Source organism: Balaenoptera musculus, chromosome 2, assembly GCF_009873245.2.
Source record: "Balaenoptera musculus isolate JJ_BM4_2016_0621 chromosome 2, mBalMus1.pri.v3, whole genome shotgun sequence".
NCBI classification, from domain to species: domain Eukaryota; kingdom Metazoa; phylum Chordata; class Mammalia; order Artiodactyla; family Balaenopteridae; genus Balaenoptera; species Balaenoptera musculus.
The window spans coordinates 138,547,544-138,572,268 of NC_045786.1; the positions used below are offsets into that span (position 1 = coordinate 138,547,544).

At 39.5% G+C, this 24,725-nt stretch overlaps 1 protein-coding gene across 8 annotated transcripts in view; it reads left to right on the plus strand.

The window, feature by feature from the left end:
- Positions 1 to 24,725, plus strand: part of SYNE2 (spectrin repeat containing nuclear envelope protein 2) — a 313,385-nt gene that overhangs the window by 212,103 nt on the left and 76,557 nt on the right. For 5 of the 8 annotated variants that reach the window (XM_036839615.1, XM_036839636.1, XM_036839653.1 and 2 more), the window contains 13 exons: positions 6,022 to 6,138; positions 9,924 to 10,154; positions 13,552 to 13,734; positions 15,199 to 15,327; positions 15,897 to 16,018; positions 16,171 to 16,312; positions 17,807 to 17,938; positions 18,886 to 19,038; positions 19,163 to 19,372; positions 20,584 to 20,685; positions 21,481 to 21,600; positions 21,792 to 21,992; positions 23,351 to 23,524. In XM_036839615.1, the coding sequence (XP_036695510.1) occupies positions 6,022 to 6,138; positions 9,924 to 10,154; positions 13,552 to 13,734; positions 15,199 to 15,327; positions 15,897 to 16,018; positions 16,171 to 16,312; positions 17,807 to 17,938; positions 18,886 to 19,038; positions 19,163 to 19,372; positions 20,584 to 20,685; positions 21,481 to 21,600; positions 21,792 to 21,992; positions 23,351 to 23,524 (2,016 nt within the window). Of the gene's footprint in view, positions 1 to 6,021; positions 6,139 to 9,923; positions 10,155 to 12,876; positions 13,105 to 13,551; positions 13,735 to 15,198; positions 15,328 to 15,896; positions 16,019 to 16,170; positions 16,313 to 17,806; positions 17,939 to 18,885; positions 19,039 to 19,162; positions 19,373 to 20,583; positions 20,686 to 21,480; positions 21,601 to 21,791; positions 21,993 to 23,350; positions 23,525 to 24,725 lie in introns of those variants that run through there. The other 3 variants (XM_036839645.1, XM_036839661.1, XM_036839682.1) reach the window with 3 other exon arrangements.

Consider the following 24,725-nt stretch of genomic DNA (forward strand, 5'->3'; position numbering starts at 1 on the left):
GCTTCAGGAGGGAACCTACGTGGGTTGAAATTTTTTTAAGCTTCTCAGTGTTACCTCTGCACAAAGCAAAGACAACTGAGTACTTACCTATTACTTGCATTTCTTTTGTGCACTCAGTGATAATAGGAGAGTATTTTGCTGAAAAACACTCCATATGTGAAAATCCAAACTGACAAAACAGATAACTGAAAGGAGCACCTAAAAGGTTTACCATAGTGGTTAAAGCACTTAACATGCCACTGTTTGGGGAGCAGTTGCTCAAAGTAGTATGGAAGGTAAATTAATAAGTCTTTTTGCTCCTTATGACCTTCTAAACCTTCTCCAGTCTCTCAAAATAGAGGGCAAATGCCCTCACTTTAGAAAATCATTATTACATGCTGATGTGAAGATGACATTTTTCCCTTGCTCCTGAAAGATCTCTCCATCATTATGATCCACACACCTCCCGCGCCTGCCTCCTGACCAGGGCTGACCCCTCCCCCAGCTGCCAGGCCAGTCCTTTCATTCATCTTTGGCACGGGGCTACACTTGTACTTGCATCTCCAGTCTCTTCCTCTTGGCAGCTTCCTTTCCTCTCTACCTCAGAAGTATTCAGTTTCCCCTTCCCTAACAAATTCCCTCCCCCATGACCCTACCCCTCCAAACAAGCTGAGGGACCCAGAGTCCAGACCATCTCTTCAGAAACTGCTTTGCCTCCCTGGGGTGCCCTTCTCTCCATATCTGCCTGTGGACTTCCTTCCTACCCATCCACAAAGGCCCATCTCAACTTCCGCCTCCTCCAAGAAACTGCCTGCCTCTTTCCCTTTGTCTTCCCATAGCATTTTGAACCTCCGTTATGACCTATCACAGTTTTATGCATAGACCTGACACAGTTTCATGAAAAGCAAGAACTTTAACTTCTACATTTTGACGTCCTGTACTGAGCTCAATATGCTACTTTAATGCATTGAATTTCTTTTTTTTTTTTTAACATCTTTATTGGAGTATAATTGCTTTACAATGGTGTGTTAGTTTCTGCTTTATAACAAAGTGAACCAGCTATACATATACATATATCCTCATATCTCTTCCCTCTTGCATCTCCCTCCCTCCCACCCTCCCTATCCCACCCCTCTAGGTGGTCACAAAGCACCGAGCTGATGTCCTGTGCTATGCGGCTGCTTCCCACTAGCTATCGGTTTTACATTTGGTAGTGTATATATGTCCATGCCACTCACTCACTTTGTCCCAGCTTACCCTTCCCCCTCCCCATGTCCTCAAGTCCATTCCCTAGTAGGTCTGCGTCTTTATTCCCGTCCTGCCCCTAGGTTCTTCATGACCATTTTTTTTTTTTTTTTAGATTCCATATATATGTGTTAGCATACGGTATTTCTTTTTCTCTGTCTGACTTACTTCACTCTGTATGACAGACTCTAGGTCCATCCACCTCACTATAAATAACTCAATTTCATTTCTTTTTATGGCTGAGTAATATTCCATTGTATATATGTGCCACATCTTCTTTATCCATTCATCTGTCGATGGACACTTAGGTTGCTTCCATGTCCTGGCTATTGTAAATAGAGCTGCAATGAACATTGTGGTACATGACTCTTTTTGAATTACGGTTTTCTCAGAGTATATGCCCAGTAGTGGGATTGCTGGGTCGTATGGTAGTTCTATTTTTAGTTTTTTAAGGAACCTCCATACTGTTCTCCATAGTGGCTGTATCAATTTACATTCCCACCAACAGTGCAAGAGTGTTCCCTTTTCTCCACACCCTCTCCAGCATTTATTGTTTGTAGATTTTTTGATGATGGCCATTCTGACTGGTGTGAGGTGACACCTCATTATAGTTTTGATTTGCATTTCTCTAATTAATGATGTTGAGCATTCTTTCATGTGTTTGTTGGCAATCTGTATATCTTCTTTGGAGAAATGTCTGTTTAGGTCTTCTGCCCATTTTTGGATTGGGTTGTTTGTTTTTTTGATATTGAGCTGCATGAGCTGCTTGTAAATTTTGGAGATTAATCCTTTGTCAGTTGCTTCATTTGCAAATATTTTCTCCCATTCTGAGGGTTTTCTTTTCGTCTTGTTTATGGTTTCCTTTGCTGTGCGAAAGCTTTTAGGTTTCATTAGGTCCCATTTGTTTATTTTTGTTTTTATTTCCATTTCTCTAGGAGGTGGGTCAAAAAGGATCTTGGTGCGATTTATGTCATAGAGTGTTCTGCCTATGTTTTCCTCTAAGAGCTTTATAGTGTCTAGCCTTACATTTAGGTCTTTAATCCATTTTGAGTTTATTTTTGTGTATGGTGTTAGGAAGTGTTCTAATTTCATTCTTTTACATGTAGCTGTCCAGTTTTCCCAGCACCACTTATTGAAGAGGCTGTTTTTCTCCATTGTATATTCTTGCCTCCTTTATCAAAGATAAGGTGACCATAGGTGCATGGGTTTATCTCTGGGCTTTCTATCCTGTTCCATTGATCTATATTTCTGTTTTTGTGCCAGTACCATACTGTCTTGATTACTGTAGCTTTGTAGTATAGTCCGAAGTCAGGGAGCCTGATTCCTCCAGCTCCGTTTTTCTTTCTCAAGATTACTTTGGCTATTTGGGGTCTTTTGTGTTTCCATACAAATTGTGAAATTTTTTGTTCTAGTTCTGTGAAAAATGCCATTGGTAGTTTGATAGGGATTGCATTGAATCTGTAGATTGCTTTGGGTAGTATAGTCATTTTCACAATGTTGATTCTTCCAATCCAAGAACATGGTATATCTCTCCATCTATTTGTATCATCTTTAATTTCTTTCATCAGTGTCTTATAGTTTTCTGCATACAGGTCTTTTGTCTCCTTAGGTAGGTTTATTCCTAGGTATTTTATTCTTTTTGTTGCAATGGTAAATGGGAGTGTTTCCTTAATTTCACTTTCAGATTTTTCACCATTAGTGTACAGGAATGCAAGAGATTTCTGTGCATTAATTTTGTATCCTGCAGCTTTACCAAATTCATTGATTAGCTCTAGCAGTTTGCTGGTAGCATCTTTAGGATTTTCTATGTATAGTATCATGCCATCTGCAAAGAGTGACAGCTTTACTTCTTCTTTTCCAATTTGGATTCCTTTTATTTCTTTTTCTTCTCTGATTGCTGTGGCTAAAACTTCCAAAACAATGTTGAATAATAGTGGTGAGAGTGGGCAACCTTGTCTTGTTCCTGATCTTAGTGGAAATGGTTTCAGTTTTTCACCATTGAGGATGATGTTGGCTGTGGGTTTGTCATATGTGGCCTTTATTATGTTGAGGTAAGTTCCCTCTATGCCTACTTTCTGGAGGAGGGTTTTTATCATAAATGGGTGTTGAATTTTGTCAAAAGCTTCTTCTGCATCTATTGAGATGATCATATGGTTTTTCTCCTTCAATTTGTTAATATGGTTTATCACATTGATTGATTTGCGTATATTGAAGAATCTGTGCATTCCTGGGATAAACCCCACTTGATCATGGTGTATGATCCTTTTAATGTGCTGTTGGATTCTGTTTGCTAGTATTTTGTTGAGGATTTTTGCATCTATGTTCATCAGTGATATTGGCCCGTAGTTTTGTTTTTTTGTGACATCTTTGTCTGGTTTTGTTATCAGGGTGATGGTGGCCTCGTAGAATGAGTTTGGGAGTGTTCCTCCCTCTGCTATATTTTGGAAGAGTTTGAGAAGGACAGGTGATAGCTCTTCTCTAAATGTTTGATAGAATTCCATTGAATTTCTTGATCCTGCTTTCCAGATCAATTACATGGTGCTTCCTCTTTCATTTATGGCTAAATGTCTTTACTTTGGTGCTCCTCTTTCTTGGCCCCTTTTGTAATCAAGATTTTGTCCCTTGCTATACTTAAATTGCTGTTGACTTCTGCATATCAATTAAGTGCCCTTTTATTAGTCCTAATCCTTCTTGATCTCTTCAGCACTAACCACCTCTTCCTTCTTGAAATGCAGTGTTTCTTTGGCTTTCTTAATTCTGTACTTTCTTGTCTCATCTACCTGCAGCCCCTCTTCCATCTCCTTCTCTTGCCCCATCTCTGTGATGGTAGGCATTTCCCCCAATGTTTTGTCCTCTTCTTTCTTCTCTGTTTTCTCCCATGGCAATTTCTTCTCCTCTCATAGATTTGGTAGTCACCTGTATGTCAGGGATTCCCAAATCAAATCTCTAGTCTTGACTTTTCCCATAAATCTGTTCCTCATTTCTACTCTCCAGATAGATTTCTCTTTTTGAATGTATTTTCTTCATCTCAAATCCATTTACCAACTTTCCTTCAATGCTTGCTCTTCCTCCTAATTCCTCAGTATCTGTTAGTGGCACCACTATTTTCTCAGAGTCTGGGACAAACTTCAGAGTCGTCTCAGGTACCTCATTTGTCTTACCTTTCATATCCACTGGTCAAGTGATGTTCATTCAGTCTTTACATCCTTCTGCACCTCCCATTATTTTTGTCATCATCCTATTCCAGGCAATTGTTAACTTCTTCCCTAAACTTTTAGAGTAGCCTTCTAAGTGGGTTTATAGCCTCTAGTCATTTATATGTCTTATACAATATTAACTGATGGCTTTTCCTAAAACAGTTCATGCTAAGCTCCAGTCTTTCCTGGATTCTGACTATCTGCTGAATAAAATGCCATCTTCTTAGCCTGACTTCCAGACTTATCATGATCCCAACCTACCTTTCCAATTTTATCTAAGCTTTACCTTTGGTTTTTGGTTCATAACTTTCTAATAGCAGTTATTGTTTTCAGTACGCGGAGCAGGAAAGGAACGTTTTCTTAGGAACTACGAGATGCTTTGTATGTGTCATCTTGTTTAATAATCACAGGAATGAGTGAGCTGGGTTATATTCTCACTTTAAAGATGAAGTAAATGAGGCTCAGAAAGTCCAGGTTAAGTTGTCCAAGATCACACAGCTTGTAAGTAGAGCAGTCAAGATTGGTCGATTACATCATCCACTTTTCCCACTGCATTATGTTAAATATTTGTGTACATTTCATTTTCCCATTGTTTAACTTTGATTAACCTAGTAAGTGGGTTACACTTACTAGGATCAAAGTGTACATCCATTTAAAATGTGACACACATTGTCAAACTGCCCTCTAGAAAGAGTACATCAATTTTATTTCTACCAGGAATGCATGGAAATGCCTCTTTCCTGACCCTAGGCTGATATTGGACATTTTCAGTCTTAGCCAAACATAGCCAGTGGCTTAAATTGCATATATTCTAAGAATTTTGAGTATCTCTTTAGGTGTTCATGGGCTTTCATATTCTTCTTTTATGAATCACTTGTTCACGCCATTTGACTTTTTCTTCAAACAGACTGGGATGTTTTCCCTATTGATTTATGACAGTAATTAACATATTAAGGATATTAACAGTTTGCAAGATGTTATCCCAGTCTGTTATTTCTCTTTTAACTTAGATTATGGTGTCTTTTGTGGTGCATGTTATTTTATTTTTGTTGTTAATAGTAATATTTTTTTTCTTTATTGTCGTGCTTTAGAAGTCCCTCCCCACTCCTAGATTAGAAATAGATTCACTCATATTTTCTTCAAGGATTTTTATGGTATAACTTTTACATTTAAATATTAGATACAATTAGAATTCATTGTTAGTAGTGAGGCGAGGATTTAGCTGTTTTTCATGGATAGGATAGTTGTTCCCAATTTTAAAAATTCATCTTTCCCCCATTATTAGAAATGTGGGCTTTATCATATAATCTTATTTAATTTTAATTCTCTTAATTATCCATTTAAATACGTAATTCTCTAGATTCATTATGTGTCCCTCATTAACTACAGAGCTTTACAGAATTTGAGTCTTCAAAATAAAGACAAACCTGAGGAAGTTGATTTTTTTTTGCCTAATGAACAAACTTTTTTTTCTCAATGCACCTGACTTCTCTAGACGTTTTTTAAGCAGCTGATTTGTAACATGAGCAGGTCCAGGAAGAGGGACTTGCGTGGCAGCAGGGCAGGAACTTTTCTGGACCTCTGATTCTTTTCTTTACAGGAGGCAGCTTGGAAAATAAGCATGTGTGATAGTTCCATGGCACAGATTTTTGCACAAGACTCACTAAACACTGAGCAAGGCCCAGAATTTTCCCTGAGCCCCAACCAAACACAAGAGGTAAGTTCCTGTTGGTGACAAGCCAACTGCCCAGATACGTGGACTAGCCCCCAGAGATGACAAGCTCTCTGTGTTTTGCAATATTTTGTATTACAAACCAAGAGGTCTTTGTGAACTTTAACATCTTCATGTGCGCAGCCAAGCCAGAGCATGGGAAGATTTGACATCAGGTGTTTACGTAGAGAGTAAGCGTGGTGCAGAGCAATTAAAGATTTTTTACTCACTCACTGCTTGTGAGGGTGAACTAGTCTTTCCAGTAACAGCTCCTTCTTTCTTCTGATATAACTTATGGGGGTGATGAAAGTGGAGGAGAGCTAATATTGATTAACTGCCTATTACATAAAGGGCATTTGTATTTGCTGTCTAATCCTCAGATTAAATAAGGTAGGTTAATACCTGCCATATGTTTACGAATGAGGAAATCAAAATTCAGGGAATAAAAGTACAGTTGGTAAATGGAGGAGTAAGAGTCAGACTCAGAATATTCCACTCTGCCTTCCGAATTTGAATATTTAGTATTGAAAGATGTGAAACCAAGGCAGATTTGGCCTCACAAAACAAACTGCCACCACACCATCCCAGTGGCATATTTAGTATTTGTGCAAATGCATTTAGGTAAGGCACTTTAGCCAGGCAGATTTGCATTTTATAAAATGGGGGGGTGGGGTGGGGTGTGTGCACCTGTTTGTAGAACTGACAGTAAAATATTTTTGATGGTTGGTATTTTGGCATGAAATATAGCTACAGCCAGAAAATTCATTTGCCTTTTAAATGGATATTACTTAGATCAGTGATGCGTTACATAGAAATCAAGCAGTATGACATTCACTAACTGAGAGGCTAACTTGGATGCCAGAGGGTTGACAGAATTATGTCAAGACTTGGGACTTCCCTGGTGGTCCAGTGGTAAAGAATCCGCCTTACAATGCAGAGGATGCGGGTTCGATCCCTGGTCAGGGAACTGGGATCCCACGTGCCGCAGGGCAGGGCAACTATGCCCGCGCTCCACAACTACTGAGCTCACGCGCCTCAACTAGAGAGCCCGCATGCAGCAAACTACAGAGCCCACACGCCCTGGGGCCTGCGCGCTGCAACTAGAGAAAGAAAAGCCACACACCACAACTAGAGAAAAGCCTGTGCCTCAACGAAAGATCCCGCATGCCTCAACGAATATCCTGCGTGCCGCAACTAAGACCCGACGCGGCCAAAAATAAATATAAATAAATAAATAAATAATAAATAAAATTTTTTTTTTAAATGTGGACTTGTAGACCCCAAGGCATAATGAAATCAGGGATTGGATTCTGGTTCTACTTACTAGTTGTGTGACCATAGGCAGTTTGACTAGCTTCTCTAAGCCTCAGTTTCCTCATCTGTGCACTGGGAATAATGGGTTTGGGGTGTGAAATATGAGATTGTCTTAGCACAGTGGCCTAGCTCTAGAGCCCAATAAAAGATTGGGTATTATCAGTTTACATTAATGCTTTAGCGATGACATAATTCTCTAACAAGAAATACCTGTGGTCATACTCTTTTAGCCCTCCAAAATGTACAGTCATAAAACTTTCATTTAAATAACTTCTACTTTTAGAATTTGGGGTTATCGTTTGGAGAAGATATTCAGCAGGGGTGCTATTGTGGAAAAAAACTGTGGACTCAGAATTAAAAGATCTCAGAGCTGTGTGACCTCGGGCAAGTGATTTATATCTGGGCCTGAGCTTCTCAGAAGCAATGTGGTGGGATGGGAGGGGTGTGAACTGATTAAACATTAAATGTACCTGGATTTCTGTAACTATAAAAAGAGGTGAGTGAACTGACTCCTGGCACATTCCCCAGGCCACCTTCAGCTATTGAAGTTCTACAGTTACAAATAATCTTTTTTTCTTCTGTCACCTTTGGATTCTTTTCAGGTTCAAATAACTAGCAAATAAAGCCGAGATTAGTTATTCAGCTTCCTTATTTCCTCATTAATTCAGTGAGTTAGTGAGAAAGCTAAGAAATTAAATATTGTCATTTTCTACATCTGTGTGGCAGATATAGGTGCTTGAATGTTTTTGAGTAAATAAGCAAGGCAGATGGTAAATCTGTTATTTCAGATTAATTAATTAATTAATCAATCAGTATCAACAGATTGTTATCTCAGCTGACAAAAAAGAGGATCCCAAAATCTTTGCCACTAAGATAGAAATATCTGAAAACTAGAAAACAATTAATCAGATAACTAGAAATTGGTGTCTGGCAGTAAAATCACATATCTGTTGCTTTTTAAAGATCAGAATTAAAAAAGAAAATTGAAACAGGTGAATCTAAATATAGATCTGTATATGAACTGCAGAGAAAACAAGGCAATGGGAAGATTTCCTTAGGAAGGTGATTCTCGAAGAAAACACTGATGAAGGCAGGGGAGAAATAGCGTTTTGGCAGAAAAGGCAAACATATGTGAAGTTAATAGATGGTCAAGGGGAACGAGTACAACTCAGAGGACCCTTCTGCCAAACCAGCTTTCGTAAGCCTCATCATTGTGTGTGAAAATGAGTGGTATTTTCATACCCTGCATATTTTTGTTACCACATACCAATTTCGTCTGCTCTGTTGTACTGAAAGTTCTATGTTTAAACAAAATTCCACAAATATTAGGAAATATGCATTTGAGTTGCATATTGCTCACATTTGTGAGCAACTCCCATTTCTCAGTTAGCCAAAATAGTGCCTTATTAGATGCTGAGGTGGCGTTAGCAAAGCCTTATATAGAAAACATTGTCATTTCATCATACTCAGAATGAATAAAATATTTACGGAGATCACTAATTTTGTAGAGCAAAACACAAATCCTTATTCCTAGAGAAATTCCTCTAGAGGGGTCAACAGTACTCTTTCACTATTCTGGAAAAAGATGTGGGAAGCAAATATATCTCTGTATCAATTCATCTTTTGCCTCCAAATTGAAAGTATCTATTATATAATTACTAGAATACTTTCACTTGGTAACTGGGAGAAATTTTTCTATCGGATCGATAAGCAACCTAGGTGTTTCAATATTAAAAAGAACACATCACATCATACTTTCTTTATACTATACTATAAGCATCTAGTCCTTAACTCAGTAATATTTGAGTATTTAGAAGGTGAAAAGTAGTTTTAGAGACATTCTCTGAAGAATAGTAGCAAAGTTTCCAAATTACCCCAGTGAAGCTTATCACTTGACTCAAGTTATTTTTAATAGGGAGAAGTTTAGATAAGTACTAGTGGGGGTGGGGGGGAAGCTAAAATATTTTATAATCTAAACTACTTGAGAAGATATTAAGTTAAAAGTGTGAGGTATATTTCCTTGTATCCCTGCCGGTGTGTAAATATCTTTTTTTGTGTTTGAACAGAGCGCACAGCAATGTAAGCATTGCTTAATCATGCATCATGCAACTTTAAACACCGGCCAATTCGCTGAAATGTTTCAGACACACACACCCACATGCACACCCTCTCGCTCACACTCACCTGTCTCCTGGGACCCACCGTTTAATGAACTGCAAGCCTGTTTGCGTCCTCTGTACCCAGGAACTCTGTACCTGTGTACATGCAGATCAGCTGCTTGGAAACCTGGGGCGCCAGGTCACGTGATCATTGCTATGCCTGTGGAGGTGGCTTTTTCTTTTCTTTCTTACTTCTTCTGCCCTTATTTTTCTTTTAACTGGGGAAATGCTATAAGTTCACAGGTCTTTGCAAGTCCAAATCTGAACGTTTTGGACTCCTAACTTTTCACCGCTGGATTGCCTTTGGATTTATCATAGGGTACCACACCTCCTATCAAGGTTTCAGCTCCGGGCTTTTCTGATGAGCAAGGAGCTTTTGAGGCCGTGGTGGAGAAAGCGAGGCCCAAGCCTGCGGAAGTCCTCCATGTCTGCAAGAACCAGGTGGCTGAGCTGGAGCTGTGGCTGCAGCAAGCCAACGTGGCATTCGAGCCGGAAACGTTAGATGCAGACATGCAGCAGGCGGTGGAACAGCAGCTGGTAGGGTGCCAGGTAAGCCTAACGGGTCTGAGCTCAGGGTCTGCCTCTTCGCCAATCACCTTCTGAGACTGGGTGAGTTTCTTTTAAAGCAACAGTGTGATTCTTCCTGTTACTCTGACCCCTATGTTTATGTTGGCCTCAACTTTTTGTTCTCAGGATAGTTCTTTGAAATGATTTATGTAAGCAGAGTATTTGGGGAGATAGTAGTGGGTAAGATCTCAGAATCTAGAGTTCAGATTAACTGTGAACTGCTAGGAGTTAACTTCTCACCTCATTTTCCTCATAGAGTAGGTTACCTCCTAAGACTTTGTCAGGATTAAATGAGATAAATTATCTAAATCAGTGTCTGGTGTATGAAGTATATATAAAGTGCTCAATAAATACTAATTTTATTCATAATATTAAATTCTTTGAATTTTCATTCGTCAGAAATGAAAATGAATATCCTGATTTGCAGGATTGCAGATACACTAGAAAAGGGCTTTGCTGCCGTGTTATTACAAATGCTCCTGCTCCTGCTGGGGAGGGGCAGGAATGTAAACTTCCTTGCCTGCGAGTCATTTTGAGTAACATTTGCTGGCACAGCCCAAAGGTTGGGATCTCTGTATCCCTCCAGGGAGAGGCAAGACTGACGACACTGCAGGAGCATAAATGAGCCTCATGCACGACAGCCCAGCCCAGCCCAGCCCAGCCCAGCCCAGCCGAGGCGCCTCCCCCAAAGGCACTTAAGACCTGCCTTGGCCAGATTGGCTCGCTTGCAGTGGTCCCAGGGACAAGGACTTCCTCTCAGAGTACCCCAAGTCACTGGCCAGTCCACAGGGAGCTCCACCCACTATATCCCATTATGGGGTTGGGGAAGACCCACCTGGGCCAGAGGCCGGCACTCCTCCCCTTTTTCCATTCAGACCCACAGTCTTACAACATCCAGTGCCTGTCCGGTGGGACCCAGGTAAGCAAGCTGACTTCCTTCCTTGGGCAGCTCAGCACTTCTCACCCCAAAAGTCAGCTCCGAGGAGGGATTCACTCACATACTGACACTACGACATGACCTAGCTGATGAGGCGCTTGAGAGTCTGGAGAAGACAGTGTCATTCAACACAGAGCAGAGCTACTCTAATCTGAACCTGCAGTATTCCAGATGTTGAGACCTAGCCACTTAAGGCCATTCAGAAGCCATCTGCCAATTGATTGTCCTGCTGACTGGGTAGACCCCCAGAGCCAATTCCTTGATCATTACCAAAATCTGGTCCTTGGGCCACTTGTAGTTAGTTCAAGGATGTGAGGGCTGCTCAAGGAAAAAACAGGACCGCAAGGTGGCAGTAAGTCGCAATGAGCTTTATTTGGGCAGAGTTTTGGTGGGACCTGGAGGGACTGGAAAGTCTCTCATGGCAGGGGACCTTCCAGAGGCTTTGGCAAGGAGTGAGGGTGGGACCACCACCCGGAAGGGGAGAGACAATGGAACTCCCAGGAGATGGGCAGTCCAGAGGGGCTCGTGTGTCTAGGTGATGTCAGAGAGCTCTGAAGGGCAGCAGAGGCTGGGGTCTTTAGAGCACCAAAGTTTGTCTTAACCATAGCTAACAGATACGGGGGTCCAGTTTTGAGTCTGGCACTAGCGAAATGTGAGCTGATATTTCTGCTGTGAAGAAATAAACAACATATGGGTCAATATACAGGGGCCAACTTTGGCTCATTTATATAACACCATGACACATACAGTTTAACTTTGAAACATATAAAAAGCCTTACAGTGGTCTGTAAAAACACTAAGTTGCCAGAGGGAAAATGTCCAAAGGACAGGAGCAAACAGGTCAGCCAAGAAAAAATTATATTCGGTAATTTAATATTTGAGAAGAATGTTTAGCCTCGATTATTAAAGACATGTGAATCAAAACAGCTGTTGTTTTGTTCCTACATTACCTTGACAAAAATTATATCATCCTGGAAAGCTCTGGAGAAATAGATCCACTAATGTCTGTCTGATTGGTTCAATGTTTTGGGAATTCAGCTGTCAGCAGATAAGATGTCCATCTTCTTTGACCTAATAATCCCATTACTTTAAATTTACCCTCTGAAAATAACCCAAAAGGAGAAGAATATTTATGGCTGCATTGATTACGGAAGTGAAACACTGGAAACAGTTTAAAGGCTTAACAATAGGGAGATTAAGAGAATTATAGAGTATTGACTTGTGGCTATTACAACAGGAATCATGAAGTATATGTATGTAGACACATGAAAATGTATACATAAAATAGCTAAATGGAGAAAAAGAGTGCAGAATTATAGTATACTTTGTTTACAGCCACTTTAAAACCTATAAGTACATGTTGTTTAAGCTTAGAAGAGTCTATATATAGAGGATACAAGTAATTTGCTTGAATGGAGAAGTTATAAGTATGTTATGTGAAAATTTGTTTTAAGAATAGAGTTTTTCTTTAAGTTTCTCTCAAAGAACTGAACTTGTTCATAGTCACACACTATTTTAGCCCAAGCATTCACAGTGCCGGCATGTAAGGCTGAATGCTGCTGCTACACTCGTGTGCCCAGCCAGTTGACATGACTTTTGGGGCTCCTGAGCCCCAGGAGAGGGCAAACTTGATCTGTTAGGAGGAAAACAATGATGGTGACTTACTGGGAAACTTACTTCATCCTCCTGATTTATTTTTAGATTCGGGTGTAAGTCAGCCAGTTGTATTAATGACTAAGTGTTTTAGGTTCCAAATTATGTCTTCTGTAGTCGTCTTCTGATATTTGGGAAGCTTATTTGGCTTGAGAAAGCGAAGGAAAAGAGCGAAGGAAAGAATTTTCAAAGAATTCTTTTTTTATTACTACTCAGCACTTGGATTGCAACAGAAAAAGTTTAGGAAGGTGGGAAAAAAAATAATAGTTGGCACAGACTACGTATCAAGCACTGGCCAAAGTATGTGGATTTAACTCTAGCTTCTCAAAATGACCTCAGGAGGTAAGTTCTGTTATTATCCCCATTTTACAGATGACTAGAGACACAACCATAGATAAGGTGCCCAAATTTTCCCAGCTATGAAGTGGCAGGGCTGGGATCTGAACCCAGACAGTCTAGTTCCTGTGTCTGTGGTCTTAACCACTATGCTATAATGGATATATTAAGCTCTGTTTTCTAAGGTGAATATAGAATCACTTGTTTTAGATTATTTTACAACCAATTTAGATGATTTATTTACAACCGATTTGGAGTTGGTTTGGTTGTACCCTTATGGATAAGCACAGGAATTATGTGGAAGTTGTTTTTCTTTCCCCAGGGTCCCTTCCAACTTGTGTTTCTAGGACTTTATATATACACTTAGGTAGAGAGAGTGAATCTAACTTATTTTGGACTGTAACACTTGTTCAGGACCAAACCTATGATTAATTAAATGATTTTATTTCCTAGGCTATGCTAACAGAGATTGAGCACAAGGTCACCTCTCTGTTAGAGAATTGCAAAGATCAGGGCCTGGGAGACAGTGGAGCCACTCAACAGGAGGCTGAAGCACTTTCCTTGAAACTAAAAACCGTGAAGTGCAATTTGGAAAAAGTCCAGATGATGCTGCAGGAGAAATACAGCGAGAACCAGGTAAAATATGACTGTGTATAAACATGTATGTAGATACATGCATATGGTAGATCCATCAGCAAAGAGCTCTGGGTGGAGGTAAGGAAACAACTACAGAGGAATTACAGTAAGTAAGGAAGAATTATGCCTCTTTTTTTTTTTTTTTTCTTTAAATAAGTTCTGGGGATGTAATGTACAGCATGGTGACTACAGTTGACAGTACTGTTGTATATTTGAAGGTTGCTGAGAGTATATCTTTTTTTTTTTTAATTTTAAAAATTTATTTATTTATTTATTTAATTTTTGGCTGTGTTGGGTCTTCGTTTCTGTGCGTGGGCTTTCTCAAGTTGTGGCAAGTGGGGGCCACTCTTTATCGCGGTGCGTGGGCCTCTCACTGTCGCGGCCTCTCTTGTTGCGGAGCACAAGCTCCAGGTGCGCAGGCTCAGTAGTTGTGGCTCACAGGCCTAGTTGCTCCGCGGCATGTGGGATCCTCCCAGACCAGGGCTCGAACCCGTGTCCCCTGCATTGGCAGGCAGATTCTCAACCACTGTGCCACCAGGGAAGCCCAAGAATTATGCCTCTTAAAACTGTAAGGTTTGGTTACACTGGCTTTTGTCATTGGTTTCATTTCGCTGTGTAGTTTTCCCATCTAGGTTGTCTTTAGTGATGGTGTTGGTTTGGTTAGAGTTGGTTTGACTGGGTTGATTGTTCTTGCTGATAATGAGCTCTCTGTAAGCCTTCTTCATAAAAGAAGGATATATTTTAAAGGGATTGTGTGACTCTGATTGACTGGAAAAATGAAGCCTTTATAGATAAGATTAAAATTTGACAATCAGAAACACAAAAACCTGTTTCCAGGGTACTTTTTGTTATTCATTTATAAATATTCACATATACTGATGAAAGTGTCATACAGCTAAAGTGTGCTGTGACTTTTAAAAGCATTCTGTGTATATAAATGCAAATGTTCATCTTGTGAGTAGGATATTACTATGTAAGATTTGCATCCATACTTACGAGTTGGTGGTTTCTACTTAAGAGGACTTACATTCACAGAAATAAGATTGGCTCCAAATACACAGGCTGTATGGATCCCCTTTTATCCTAATATGTTCTCTCTCTTTTAAAACAACTACTTATGTTTTAGACATAGGGGAAATTTGAGTTCATAAGCATGATACCATGTCTGTTTTTTATATCCGTTTCACTTTGTCCTCAGTAAAAAAGTGCAATCGATTTCCTAGCTTTTAGTAACTCATTGGATGAGTTAAGTTGAGGAATGATAAAACGACCACTTCATCAAACATAGTGGTTTTTGAAGTTGTTATGAAATAAGTACATTAAATCGTAGTGTATAATTACTGTAATTAACAAAATACAGTCATTTACTTCACATACAACTTTTCCATTGTGTAGCCGCATTATTAGAATTGAAATAGGTCACCAGTTTAAATAAATAGTCTGCCATCATAAAATGTTTTGCAGCATTCTGCCATGCTAAAGAAATCTTCCGAGCATCAGAAAGTTCTCCAACCAGATAACCTTTCTGAATTTGAATCTATTGTAACTGAAAGGCCACAGTTCAGCAGACAAAAAGATTTCCAGCAGCAACAGGTAATTTCAGCCCCGAACAGTTATAAAGATAAGAATAAAGCTTTCTGTATGGAATGTCCCATTGAACTAAATACTGAAAGGCCATTGGAGTGTTTTCTTACGTGACTGACTAGAAAGTGTGATGTGTGGCTGTTCCTGTGTGTGCAGCAGCTCTGAGTTTTGAGTGTTTACTGTAGTAGGTACTTTGCTTTCATCTGCTACAGTTGGGGATACTGGAACTTGGCTGCCTTATTAACTTGCATCTTATATCAAACTAAGCAAATATCTTCAGGGTGAACTTACCTCTGTAACTGCAACACTTCTTTCCCTGTTGTTTCAAAATGTGTTAGTATATTTTTGGTGGTTTTCCATGTGTGTAGCATATATTTAACAATACTTGGTCATTGTGTGAATATTTTAAATAAGTTTTTGAAAAATAAAAGTTAACGAGAACAAGCAAGCAAGAAAGAGAAATAGTAAATAATGATTTAGGAAGTGATTCCAAATCAGCTGATCTCAACAGAAGAAACCCTTGGGTACTAATTGAAAACCTTGATTGATTGGACTATTTGAATCTTATTCAATTATAGGTTCTGGAGTTAAAACCGATGGAACAGAAAGATTTAATCAAATTCATAGAATTTAATGCTAACAAAATATGGCCTCAGTATCGCCAACATGATAAAGATACAACTCAGACATCATCTGTGAGGTAAAATATTTTTAAAGAGTCGGACATCTGGTAGTATTGTGGTTGGGAGAGTTAACAGTGTTTCTTTTAATATCACTTATAAAACATTGTCTGAATGTAATAAAATTTTTGTATGTTGATTATTCTTTTCACCTTTTGTTTTCCCTTAAAAGCAGTAAGGCATCTAGCCCTGAAAATGATGCTCCAGACTTGATCTTGTCAACCCAGGGCCAAAGTGGAGATAAATGGCAATATTTACATCATGAGCTTTCATCAAAAATTCGACTCCCTCTACCTCAGCTTGTGCAGCCCCAGGTCAGTGTGTATGTGCACACAGTGTAAATAAGTGTGTTTACCTTTGAAAATCCAACGAGCATTCATTAAACACACATGTATGTTCTGCATTATTTTCAAAACACAGTTTATTTATATTCAGAAGGCAAAGATGCCAGGTGGATTTTCTTACTCAGCTGTCCTCTTTTCATCTTCCTGGAAATCTGCATTAAGTGCTTCCCTTTTGTGCTTCTATAGCACGCTGGGCTTCCCTGATCATAGCTCTTGCTATGCTATACACCTGCGTATTTGTCTGTATTCCCCATTAGATGGCATGAGAAGAAAGACCATGTCTGCCTGATTCACATTTGAGTGCCTGGCACAGTAGTAACTGGAACATCAAAAAATCTTGGTTACTATATGTTGAATGAATAAAGGAATGAATAATATATGTAAAAAAATACTTTGAAAATGATACGTTGCTATATGAGTGTCATTCATTCATCAAAAGATTATTTGGCATCTGTAGTGTGCTGGCCCCTATGCCAATGGTACCTGTCTATAGGTATTCTCACCAGCACACCTTATCACACCTGATTATTGCCATTACAAGGGTTTATTCATACTGTGCCAGCTACTGATGGATGTCTCTCTAAACAGGGAGCCCATGAGCAGAATAGCACCGTTGCTCCCAGCAATCAAGTTTCTGCCTTTAACTTTGCACTCAAACTGCCAGGGCAAAGGTTTTCAATGGTTTCCCAATTCCCCAATCTGGTGGGAACTTTTCCGTTCTCTTCTACTCTACCAAGAACCTTATTTGACCAATTAAAGTTGAATCAAATTCATTGGTAGGACTTTAGTCTTGGTTTCTCCTTGTCATATACGCTATAACATGTAATATATCATTCTTTTTCCAGCAATAGAATAACATCCCTTGTTCTCCACCCTTCCACCCCAGCAGAGTCATCTACCGTCCCATCCTGTTCCTTTATATATGTTAGTTTTCCAATTTGGGAAAGAAATTAACTCTGAATCATTCTCCCTTCTGAAGTCACAGCTCATTTTCAGTACTTATTTAGCTTTTCAATAACAAATCAAGATGCAAATCTGTCCCTGGAGGTGACTGTATTCTATTCTAAGAGTTGGCTGTATGCCAGGAGTCTACCAATAAATGGGAAAAGGAACAGCTAACCTTGGAACACAGATGGATAGCATCCCTACAAATTGAAAGATTAGTGGTTTTATTCTATTTTTCAAATTATACTTTGTTTCCCCTCGTTTTGTTACCTAAATGGACCCTCAAGTGTCTGTGTAAAGCCTGTCATGACTTTTCAAAGCTGTCCAAAATATTTAAATTTTAATTTAATTATTTTTTTCTTATAAATGACAAGATAGACAAAAAACACTTTCCAAGAAGGTAAACTCGGAAGATAGCATGTTAAGGCTTTTTTTTTTTTTTAAGGCATTTTTGATGTTTTATGTTAGCATTCACAGGATCTCAAACTCTTTGTAATAGGGTTTCCCTTTTTCAAATAGGTTGCCACAAATATGAGTGTTCTACCCAGTGTGAGTATATATAACTTTAGATACCCAACAACTGAAGAACTGAAAACTTATACCACCCAACTTGAAGACCTCCGTCAAGAAGCAAATAATCTTCAGACACAGGTAGCAGCTGCATGTTATATATTTTCCTCATTGCAATAACAAAAATGAGGGGAAATGTGATATTGTAAATTGGTCGTAATTTTCTTTACTGAACAAATAATAGGACACATAATGGAATGAGTCCTAGAATTGCAAATAGGATTTATCTCTCTTACTGACTCTGGTAAATTTGGTAGTGGTTGCGTAGAATACCATGTGCATAGGCTTCTAAACCTGAGTCCAGGATTGGCAGGAACAAGGATCTTGATTGATTAGTACTGTCTGCAGTGGGGCTCTGGGATTGCAAGGGTGAGAAGGGAGGGAGGGAGTAGCTGCAAGGTTTCCAACCTTGAGTAGGCTTAACACTGAGGCGGTGTGCGGGATAGCTTAGGTACCCATCAAAGAACAGGGCAGGAAACAGCCCAAATTGGGGTAATCGGTAGCTTTGGCAGGCTCCTAACTTACTTATAGTCACCAGGCTGTACCACGCCGTACTACCATGCCTACCTTTAAGATGTTGTACCTTTTTCTAATGAACCCTTCAAGTTTCTTGACTTCTTTTCCTTCTCCAGGCCATACTTGATTTCATTAACCCACTTTCTCCTATGTTAAAATATGGGAGGCGGAGAACAGTGGGAAGAGGGATAGTGTGATTTATCTGGGACCACGCTTCCACCTGGATGGCCCCACTAAAGAAGTCCTTCATCTTTTGATTTACCTTTTAATTCCATTCAGTAGTCAACTCACTACCTAACACTGAGTTTCTTAAACTTGTTTCTCTCAGAGTTAACATCTTAATTTTATTTATTTATTCTGCTACCTAGTTCACAGTGCATTTGAAATGACTAATTATTAAAAAAAAAGCATAACATAAAGTGTAAACTATAATAGAAACCAGGGAAAATGTAGGCTTAAGAAGGCGAGGAATCTTAGTGATTTTTATTTTTCCTTTTCTCCTCTTGATTTAGGAAAACGTGTCAGAAGAAACATACGCAAATTTGGATAAGAAATTACTTGAACTCTTTCTGACCCTCAGTCAGTGCCTGGGCAGTGTGGAGGAGATGCTGCAGACCCCTTGGCTCTTGAGAGGGGATGTCGGTGCCCAGCAGGTGCACTACGAGGTAGGGAGCGTCCATCAAGCCCACGTGTTGGCCATTACCACAGGCAGCCCACTAGTTAACTAGAGCTGAAAGCTCTCAAGGTCAGACCTTGTTCACAGTGTCTTTCTTCCTCTCCACTTTGCAGACTCTGGCTCTTGAGTTGAAAAAACTTTGCTTAGCTGTGAGTGACAAGAAGAATGATATTTCAAAAGCCATGACTTGGCCTGGCAAGAACGCCAGCCTGTTCCTTGACTGTTTTGATAACCTCCAAGTCTACCTGGAGCACATCCAGGCTACAACTGCCTCTAGGAGCAAGTCCCTGAAAGCTGGCCTCGACTATAACCGCAGTTATCAGGTACGGGTCTGGGCGCTTGGCTGCTTTGACACTGTCTTAGGTCATAGCATGGACCTCTAATTCCCATTCATTCCTATGCCTGGCAGCATTCATGAGTGGGAATTGCTAAGGAAAGCGATGACACTCTTTCTGTGAAGGTCTTTAAGTTAGTTCAGCTGCTCATGGTGGGAGACCATTTGAAAGCGAGGTCCTTTCCAAGCTCTCGGGTATGAATTTGTTAGGTGGAGCTAAAGTAGTGTTTCTTTCCTGCATTACATTCAGCCACTTAAAGAGCGTCACCTGGCAGGATTTCTAGCTAAGGGGAGCCATTACAGTTTTTGAGCAAAGGAATGACAGTCCATGTACATTTCCGGCAGATCCGTCTGGCGGTTGTCTAATGGGGATTAGAGCGGAGACTTGAGGCAAGTGGACTCGTTAGGAAGCTACTAAAAACTATCTAATGAGAGAGAAGTGAAACAGAACATCACTTAGGAAGGAGTCTTGCCCATAAAATCAAACCTGAATCTGATCAAGCCTCTAGGATCCAAGTCAAATAGACACAAGGGAGGAACATGTTGAGCGGCACCAAGGGAATGCAGTCAGCCAGGCCCAGACAGTGGCAAGCTGCATAGAATGTGTGCATATGTGCTTTTTTCCACGACCAGCCCGCCACCCCAACACCAAAAAATCCAAAAAAACAAAAAAAGAGAGAGATGGGCAGGGAGCCTGCAGATTACAAGGGACTTAAGACACTTATTAATCCATTGCAACCTATTGGACCTCATTTAGATCCCGGTTCCAACAAGCCAAAAGGAAAAAGTATAGGCAATTAGAGAAATGTGAACCCTGCCTAGACAGCTAATAATACTAAGGAATTATTATTGATTTGTAGTATTTTTAAAGGGAGGAATCTTCATCTTTTAGGAAATACATACTGAAACATATACTAGTGAAATAATATGATATATGGGATTTGCTTCCAAATAATCTGAGGGAAGGGAGGTTAGGTACAGTCAAGAAAGCTCAGGGGAGGGTGCAGAAGAGAGACGACCAGCCCCAAGTCAGTAATTGTTAAAGCTGGATGGATGTTGGTAATGCAGGGATTCCTCCTATTTTGGCATATGTTTGAAATTTCTTATAGCACAGAAATTGAAGGACAACTGAATTTTTAAAAAGGTACTGAAGGCCTAAGTGAGATTCTCACTGTTTCCTGCATTTATCTTTTTGTACAGAATGAAATAAAGCGATTATATGATCAACTTACTAAGAATAAAACATCTTTACAACAATCTCTGAATGAAATTAGTGGCCAGAGTATTGATGAACAGCTTCAGGTAATCAAGTCAAAATAATTCAAACTGACTTAACCTTGAACCAGAGAGTCTTGTGTATAAGCTGTGTTTCCTAATCACTTCCCGAAATATAAGTTTGTTTAGTGTTGGGAAGGGTATTGAGAAATGAAACCCTCACCCTCTTTGTAGGAGTGCCAATTAGTCCAGCATCTAGGGATCATTTGGCTACATATCAAAACTTTAAGCCTAAATGCTCTTCCATACAGCAGCTCTTTCACTCCATTTATCCAGCAAGTATTAATTGAGGACCTACTATGTTCAGGCACTTCTCTAGGTACCGGACTTGCACTTATCCTAAAGAAAAAGGCAAGTGCATAAAGATAAATATGTTTATGAATATTCAAGGATGGACCTAGCTGCACTGCTTGAATTAAAGACTCTAAATAGCCCAAAAGTCCATTAAGAGCAGACTGCTGCTGAAGCAGTGAGCAGCCTTGCGATGGCATACTATATGTCCGTTTAAAAGGCTCCAGATACGTTTGTACTGATGTGAAGAGATGCTGAGGAGCTGATAAGTGAGGAATGCAAATTGCAGAACACAACGATGTGTGCAATCTGTTGCGTTTCAGGATGCGCACTATACCTCTACTCAGTACATGCTTTGAACACATTAGGAACAAACCGTCAACTGTGGATCTTTGGGGAGAATGGAGAGGATAGAGAAGTGGGACTTTCACTTTTCCCTTAATTCTTTTCTATACTGTTTAATTCTTTTTAAATGAATATGTAGACTCCTTATTAAAGGGCTTTACTTTTTTGTATTGTCTCTCGCTTTAGAAAGCAGATGCCTATACAGTGGAGCTGCAGAACTCTGAGAGCCGAGTGGCAAAACTAAGAGACGAAGGGGAGAGGCTTCATTTACCTTCTGTTCTACTCCAGGAGGTTTACAAATTAGAGGTATGTCTGAGCAGAAAACATAACTATGAATTATGAAGAGTATTACTCTTATAATTTCCTCTCCGTGAATTACTATGATTGTAAAAAGTAAGACTTTTTTCTTCTACCAAGGGAATTTAGATATGTTCTTCATTTGGGTTATTTTCATGGTTGGATGGAAAAGTCTGTGCACAGCTGCTCTTTCTTTTCAGGATGTACTCGACAGAATGTGGGGAATCCTGAGAGCCAGGTACACAAAACTCAGCAGCCCTTTCATCACTGAGAGCCAGCAAGATGCTTTGTTGCAAGGCATGGTAGAACTGGTGAATATCGGAAAGGAAAATCTTGCTCATGACCACTTACAACAAACCAAAAGTAAAGTTGCCTTACAGGCTCAAATACAAAATCACAAGGTAAGACACGTGGGTCAGATCACCTTTTCGTAGACTTTAAGTTTTTCTGAGTGTGAACTAAGAGCATCCGTTTTCTTCCTTGGTGAAATTTACAGCATTCCTTCATTCTTTTAACAAACATCTATTACAGTGCTCACTGTGTACCAGGAACCCTGCTAAACTCGTAAGAATATGATTGTGAGTGAAAACAGACATAGTTCCTAATATTTATGGAGCTTTCAGTTGATTGAGAAGGCATATTTGTCAAGGAGTCATTCAAACAAATTTAAAATTAAACTTGGCATACACACTTTAAGAACATTTAATAGAGGGAATTGAATTCAGGGGTTAGGAGAGGCTTTACTGAGAACTGAAATCAAAAGAAATATTTAAATTACGTAAATGTATGTCTAGCATAATGCTACAATAAATCCTTCTGTTTTCTATTCATTTCATTAAACAAAACCTCATGATCGTCAACAAGAGATATGTAGTAATTAAGTGCTGATAATAAAAATGTATAAGACAGAGTTCCTGCCTTTGATAAGCTGAAGTGTAGGCTTTTGATTAAGTAGACCTTAGTCTGAGAAAAATTCAGAGGTAAATATTGTATAAAGGATGGTGGGGAAGAGGAGAAAATATATTAACTGATATATACAATGTGTCAGACCTTATGCTAGATGCTTTTATAAACCCTTCTGTGTATCCTTTTCAAGGAACAAGAGAAGGGATTCACCTAATAAGAAGTCCCCCCCAAACAACTAGAGGGGGCAGCCGACTATAAATAGAGAGCCATGTGAAGGAAAGCCTTCCTCTTTAAAGGTCTTAAAGTGCTCTTCTGGGAGCTTTTACCAACCAGAATCCCAAGAGACCCCATCAGCAAATTCCCTTTAGTTAACTATTTTATTGTGTAGAAGTTAGAACCAGAGTTTAGGAACCCCTGGCTATTGCATATGTGAGTTTCTTGGGCTCACACAACTGTCCATCCAAGTTATCATCTTGAAACTAATTAGCCACTTCAGTGGCTTTACCACTTTATGTAAAGTTTCTTAAAACTTGGAATAACTGATATAGGAAGATCTCACTGGAAATTTAAATTGACTAATTAATAATGTTTGCCCTTTAATGTGGACGATTTTGTGGAAAATATTACCTAGGGTAATTTTTCTTTGTGATTTGTTAAAATTCCATTTGTACTCAAAGACTATGGACACATAGGCAATTTTTATTTTGTTTTCTCGTGTGTTTGACTCTACATGGCTGTCCTGGGATTTTGGATTAAAAAGTAAATGACACTATAACATGTTGAAGTAACTTGAATTTTAAGATTTTTCACAGTGTAAAAATAAATAATTATTAAAATCTTCCTCATTTCACAGCTTTTTTTCCAGAAGCTTGTTGCTGACATGCTGTTGATCCAAACATACTCCAACAAAATGCTTCCTTCTTTATTGCAAAAGAAAGAGACATTTTGGGCAGAACAAGTAAAGGAAGTTAAATTGCTAGAAGAAAAGTCACACCAGTGTGGAATAAAGCTGCAAAGTTTATTGCAGGTATGTGGCTTTCATAAATTTTGTACTTAAGCTGGGAATTCTGGATTTTCAACCATCACGTGTAGGTTCGAAAACAAGTATCTGGTTATTATTAAGCAGTAGTTAAGTGGGAACCAGCAGTGAGGAATGTGGAATCCTGTTCCAGCTCTGACTGCTACTTCCGGAATGAAATATTAGCTGAGATTTCTTACATGTTGGTTAGGGATGGCACAGCATCTTTCTACCTTCTAGGTTTGTGTGTACAAATAAACAAAATGGAAAGCACTTTGAGATCTTGAATGAGATCATTTGATGAAATAGTCAGTGGTTCAGAAACTGTGCATCCCGAAGAGGACAAGCCCAGATGTTCTGTTGCTGAAGTGGATTCATGACAGTCCTGCCCCGATTCAAAGAAAAAATTAAGCTTACATAAAGCTCTTTCTCAATTTTAAGGTTCATTTCCCCTTTAACTTCTTAAACATGGTGGATGTTAGTACATAAAGGAAATAAACAAAAAACAAAGAAATATTTAACTTTTTTTTTTTTTAATTTATTTTCTTTTTGGCTGCATTGAGTCTTCGTTGCTGCACGTGGGCTTTCTCTAGTTGCGGCGAGCGGGGGCTACTCTTCATTGCGGTGCGTGGGCTTCTCATCGCAGTGGCTTCTCTTGTTGTGGAGCACGGGCTCTAGGCTCACAGGTTTCAGTAATTGTGGCACGTGGGCTCAGTAGTTGTGGCTCACGGGCTCTAGAGCGCAGGCTCAGTAGTTGTGGCACACGGGCGTAGTTGCTACGTGACATGTGGGATCTTCCCAGACCAGGGATCAAACCCGTGTCCCCTGCACTGACAGGCAGATTCCTAACCACTGTGCCACCAGGAAAGTTCCAGTGTTCAACTTTTTAATGTGATAATAAGCTATGGTATTATTTTATGCTAATAAAAGTAATTTTCTAGTTAGTGTGTCAAGTTGACATTTATAGTAATAGTTCATCGTATTTAAAAAAAAGACTCCATGAGGGACTTCCCTGGCAGTCCAGTGGTTAAGACTCCATGCTTCCACTGCAGGGGGCACAGGTTTACTCCCTGGTCAGGGAACTAAGATCCTACATGCCCTGTGGCACAGCCAAATAAATAATAAATAAGTTAAAAAAAAAAAAAAAAAGACTCCATGAACCCAGTGAGTGCCCCTGACAGCCATGTCACCCGCTGTTTCACTAGCTATG